The 5,953-nt window shown below is 45.5% G+C and overlaps 1 protein-coding gene across 1 annotated transcript in view; it reads right to left on the reverse strand.

Annotated features, from left to right (window-relative positions):
• Window positions 1–706: 706 nt before the first annotated feature.
• The window catches only part of LOC103594780 (zinc finger protein 547-like), a 6,994-nt gene continuing 1,747 nt past the window's right edge, over window positions 707–5,953 (reverse strand). The window contains 2 exon segments of the mRNA XM_008578042.1: window positions 707–1,555; window positions 1,558–2,028. Of these exon segments, the coding sequence (XP_008576264.1) occupies window positions 1,332–1,555; window positions 1,558–2,028 (695 nt within the window). The 3' untranslated portion in view covers window positions 707–1,331.

A 5,953-nucleotide genomic window follows, 5' to 3' on the forward strand; every position in this document is an offset into this window, starting at 1 on the left:
AGATAGAACTATCATACAATTCAGCAATCCCACTGCTGGGTATATATCTAAAGGAATGGAAATCATCCTGTAAAAGGGATACTTGCACTCCCATGTTTATTGTGGCTCTATTCACAACAGATAAGAATTGCAACCAACCTAAATGTACATTAATGTATGACTGGATAAGGAAAATGTGCTATATATACACAATGGAACAGTACTTAGCCATAAAAAAGAATAAAATTCTGCCACCTGCAGCAACATGGATGAGATTAGAGAAAATTATTAAGTGAAATAAGCCAAAGAGATAGAAATACCACATGTTCTCACTCACATGTAGAAGTTAAAAAAGTCAATCTCATAGAAGTAGATGGTAGAATAATGGTTACTAAAGACTGGTGGGGAAAGGAAAGTGGGGGATAGGGAGAGGGTGGTCAGTGGATACACAACAGTAGAGAGATAGGAAGAATAGAATCTAGTGTTCTATAGTAATATAGGGAGACCACAGATAACAACAAAGTACTTATATCTTTGAATAGCTAGTCAAGATGACATTGAATGTTCCTAACACAAAGCAGTGACAAATGTTTGAGGTGATGGATATGCTAAGCACCCTGATATGATTATTGCACACAGTATGAATGCACCCAATTATCATATTGTACTCAATAAATATATATAATTATCATGGGTCAATTAAGACAAATAAATTTAAAAGAGGAAAAAAGATTAAGATGGCAAATTTTATTTCACATTTATTTAAGCACAATTTAAGAAAAATACATAACAAAAGTTCTCAGGACTAAATCAAAGAAACATTCTAGCTGACATCTTTCTCCATTTGCTACACTAATAAGTACTTTGCTGTGAACCTTATGAAGCTAAATGAGGTGGGAATTTTGGCAAAAGACTCTCAATTTACTGCTCTCAAAAGGCCTTTCTCCAGTGTGAACTCCATGGACTAGTGAGTGTGGAGTTGTACACATAATTCTTCCCCACATTTACTGCCTTCATAAGACTTTCTCTAGTGTAGATATTCTGGTTCCCATTAAGTATAATTTTCCATCTAACAGCTCTATCACATTTACTGCACTGAAAGGGATTTCTTCAGTTTCAACTCTACAATGTTTAATAAGGCCAAAATTGTATCAAAGTAATTTCTCATGTTTGCTGAACACATAAGGCATTTTTCTGTGTTTCTCCTATTATGTATAGTGAGTGTGGAGATGTGCCTAAATAATTACCCATATTCGCTGCACTCCTAATGCCCTTCCTTCTAAAGTGTAAATGTTCTGGTGTTGTAAAAGGCTATATTTGAGGCTGAAGGCTTTCCCACATATGCTTCACTCCTAATGCCTTCCACCAGTGTGAACTTTCTGATGTCTAATGAGTGAAAAATTATCCTTAAATAATTTCCAACATTTGCTGCACTCATAAGGCAGTGTGACCTCTCTGATGTTTAATGTGTATTTACATGTAAAAAATTTCCTACATTTGCTGCACTCATAGGGCCTATCACCAGTGTGGATAAACTTTCTACAAAGGGCTTTTCCACATTCACTGCACTTATAAGTTCTCCCATGTGAACTCTGTGATGTCTAATGAGTTTGGATTTACACCTGAAGAATTTCCCACAATGGCTACATTCATAAGTCCTTTCTCCAGGGTGGATTTTCTCATGGTCAACAAACAAATGTTTGTGGCTAAAGGCTTTCCCAGATTCACTGCAGAAGGTCCTCTCTGCCATGTGACCACTGTGGTTCTTCACAAATGAAGGCCTCCCCTCGACCCCTCCTAAAAGTTTCTCTTGAAAGTGTTGCTTTTGATGCTGGTGAAGCTTCACTGGATATCTGTAGAGCCCATGTTCAAGGTACGTTCCATCCCTCTCAACCAAGCACAGAATGCCTTTCAAGTGTGAGCTACATGTCTCACAGGACTGGGTCTTCTGGGTGGATGAACCTGGTATTGGAGTTAGGACCTGTGACACTCCTACAGAGATACCTTGCTCAGAAGGTACCCCATCATCCTCAGCTCCATGCCAACAACCTGTAAGAACAAAAATGATTTCAAAAGTGCATGCTGACTTCAATGGCTGGAGCCAGCCCTATTTCAAATATCTTAGATATACCCACAAATAAGTGCATGGGATTGCTGAGAGTCAGTGAACACTAAAAGTAGTGAGACGAAGTCCTGTTGTACAGAGCTGGGCCTGTTGTACAGGCCTGTACAGGCAGGCCCCATGGCATCATCTCCCATGATGGGAGATGCCTGAGAATGGGTAAGGACACAAGGGAGGGGGCCCAATGCAGGGAGGAGGGGCAGTCTCCAACTCACTCCTGTGCAAATGACTTCCAACAGGCCATGCTGCTGGTGAGAGGTGAGCAGTGTATAGAAGGTTGTGTCCAGACCGAGGTATCCAATCACTCGGACTAGATGGTGTAAAAGGACTATTGAGGGATACATGCAGATCTCACAATACCCTAAGTTTACATCATATGTTGGAGGTCATTTCAAAGGGAGCAGTGAAAGATAACAGATGAGAAATGGGCACAGACCTGGGGGCTGGGTTGAAAGTCAGAGCAGATATGACAGTGGAAAGGAAAATGTACAAATGAGGTATGGCCATTGGCCGTGGACTACAATAATAGTGGACATAGGAGAGGTTCCCAGTGTGATGTGAACCCATCCCTGATATCACCTCTTTTCCCAGCACTCCCTGACTGGGAATGTCCTTCAGAGTGTTTCTTGCCATCAATGGAATAATGTTCACCCTGTCATGTTCCCAGGGCCCTCTGAATTGCTGAAAGTGAGCAACTTTGTGGGCCTGGCATAGGCAGGCCTAGGGAAAAGACAGGGAAAGGGAGTGGACACCATCTCCTAAGAGATCCAGCCCATGACATCCCACGCTCTAAAATTTAAGAATCAGGCCAGAAATCCTTACAAGTGGTGATGACATATGGGAAAAGACAGGGAAAGGGAGTGGACACCATCTCCTAAGAGATCCAGCCCATGACATCCCACACTCTAAAATTTAAGAATCAGGCCAGAAATCCTTACAAGTGGTGATGACATATAAGCCTGAAATTTTTGGCACAGGCAGGCCCCAAGACATATCAGTAAGAGGAAGGCAGAAGGCCCTGGGCACAGAGGTTCCATGTATCTCAACAAAGTAACTTGTTCAGGTACAGATGAATCCACTGGAACCTCTAGGACAAATTTCAAGATATCTGTCTTGTAAGCCCATCTGACAAGGCTTCAGAGCAGCAGGGAATAGGGCTGCTTATGGAGAGGTGGTAAAGTGCATAGAGCTCATCCCTGGCTCCTAGGTCATCTCCTAGGAAATCTAGGAAGGAAGTAACACCCATGAGCTAGTTTCAGGACAGACAGAGCTGACCCTGAGGGAAAGGGGAAAACGGCGCCCAGACCAGGACAGTGGGTAGGTGTGAGGGCCTCACTGATCACAAAAGTGCGAAGTTCTCCAACATCACTTCATGGTATAGGTGTCTCAGAGACTCATCAAGGAGCTCCCACTCCTCCTGAGAGAAATATAAGGCCAAGTCTTTAAAGTACACATGGCCCTGCCACAAAAGAGACAGTTCAGTCCATGAGCAACCTCTGTCACCAGGATCTTAAGTCCTCCCTCATACATCCATCCCCTGATCACTCTCCACCCTACTTCTCAATGTGGAAGAGAGACCAGGTCATAATTGCGTGAAGAGCATGCTCTCATTTCTTTTTTTTTTTTTCTTTCTTTTTTTTTTTCAAAAGATGACCGGTAAGGGGATCTTAACCCTTGACTTGGTGTTGTCAGCACCACATTCACCCAGTGAGCAAACCGGCCATCCCTATATGGGATCCGAACCCGTGGCCTTGGTGTTATCAGCACCACACTCTCCCGAGTGAGCCACAGGCCGGCCCCTGCTCTCATTTCTTGAATCACCCCTCTGGCCTAAGCTAACCATTCATGCTCCTCCTCACCTGCACATCACTCTTTGGATGGCACTTTTCTCACAACTCTACCTCTCCACTGTCACAACCCTTGGGACACCCCTAGACTCACACCTCAGGCTTTTCTTCAGGCTCTTAACAGGCCACTCTGCACATGGAATCCAGTTGGTCCAGTGCCAATAGAATCAGCATCTTATTTGGCAGCAAACCTGCCCTGAAAAGCCAAAGTTCCCTAGCGCCTGAGAGCGCCAAACTGCCCGTGCAGGTCTCCCCACCTTTCCCTGCTCCCTACTTCACCCTCAGTCTCCCAAAACTATGTGAGGACCTCAAGGATCCTTGGTCCTCTCCCACTTCTGCATTTGACATGCTGTCCCATAAGCAGTCATGACTATCCTTTCTCCACCTGACCTTCATTCCCCACCCAGCTGCACTGACCTCACCATCCCAACCCCAGGACTAGCAGTGCTTCCACCTGATCCCATTTTCCCCTAAACTATTTGACCACCCAGAATAAGACAACCCAAGTTCAACCAAGAGTAACCACAAAACCTTGGCGAGAAAGGTTGTAAGCCCCACCATAACTTCAGTGATACCTGGCATCCTACAAAGAGCTGCTTCAACATCCATCTCCTGTCCCTCTCCCCTTGGAAGCCTTTCTGACTCCACCAACTTCCCCCTCACAGGCACACATTCACACAACTATTCTGGCTCCACATCTGCTTAGTGACTCATACCACTGCCATCTAGGTCCACAATCAGGAGACACACCTCAGGCCCCTAATGACACTGCCACCAGAGCCTAAAGGAGCCCCCACCAAAATCTGACCCACAGCTTCACTGGTCCACATGCCAGCCACTATACTGTGGCTGGCTGAAACAAGAATGCTTTCCTTAACTCCAGACCTGTGTAACCAGTGCAGGTTGGGTACCTCGACTGGGAGTGTGTGGAACCTCTACGACATATAAGGATACTTCAAAAAGTTCATATAAAAATAGAAGTAAAAGATAACACAAATCTTTCCATGAACATTTTTAAGTGCCCTTGTACATAAAACCTGTTATTATTTTCTGTAACCATTGGCATCTACCATCTTAACTGATGGAATTTGCCACTGACATCCACCACCTTTCATTGACAGAATTTGCATTTTTCCAAACAAATCTCAAAACCTTGTAACCATTCCTAACACCCCCTTCGTCCCATTTCTCCAGCTCCCTCCCTCTCCATATCACAAAATGTGGCCAGCTCTAGTTCCAAACTCATCCAGAAGCCAACCACTTTTCCCACCTCCACAGCCACCACTGTCCTCCAGCCACCACCAACACTCACCTGTACTGATGCAGTAACGTCCTCCCCGGAGGCCCCACCTCCTCAACCCCCTAAACTGACTTCCATTCTGCAGCCAGAGGCTACCTGTTAAAATCTGAGTCGGATCACCTGGTTCCCCTGCTCTAAAGCTTCCCCAATCCCAACACCCTCAGATTAGAGGATAAGAACCTCAGGTTGTCAGTCCAGACCTACTAACTGGAGGATCCTATCCCATACCAATGTCCTGCCCTGTATTCCCAACAGATATAAAAGAGATTTAAATATCCCAGCTCAGTCTTACCTCCAGCTGTTTGGACATTCTGTATCCTGTACCCAGGACACCTTCAACATCTTATATGACGGGTCCTCAGAAATGGAAACCTCTCTGTATTAACATGGGGCTGACTCAGTAGCACCTACAAGCGTTTGTACCTGCCGACCCAGGACGAGCACTCTCTCCAACACCTCATCACAGTGGATGAAATGGGGACCCCCCAAATACAAGAACGCCCCTCTCTTCTAGATACAGGGGCCTGACATGCCGTGAACTGAGCAGGCGCCCCTCATTCTTTAGCACTCGGAGGTGGGCGTCGGGCCGAGGCAGGGCCTGGGTCCGCAGCATCCACCTGAGTCGAGTTAATCGGCGCGACCTCCGTCAACCGAGCCAGGGAAGAACGGGGCCGGAGCTGCGGGTGACGCGGCGGGGGACCGGAC

Source organism: Galeopterus variegatus, unplaced genomic scaffold (assembly GCF_000696425.1).
Source record: "Galeopterus variegatus unplaced genomic scaffold, G_variegatus-3.0.2 Scaffold1620, whole genome shotgun sequence".
Classification (NCBI taxonomy): domain Eukaryota; kingdom Metazoa; phylum Chordata; class Mammalia; order Dermoptera; family Cynocephalidae; genus Galeopterus; species Galeopterus variegatus.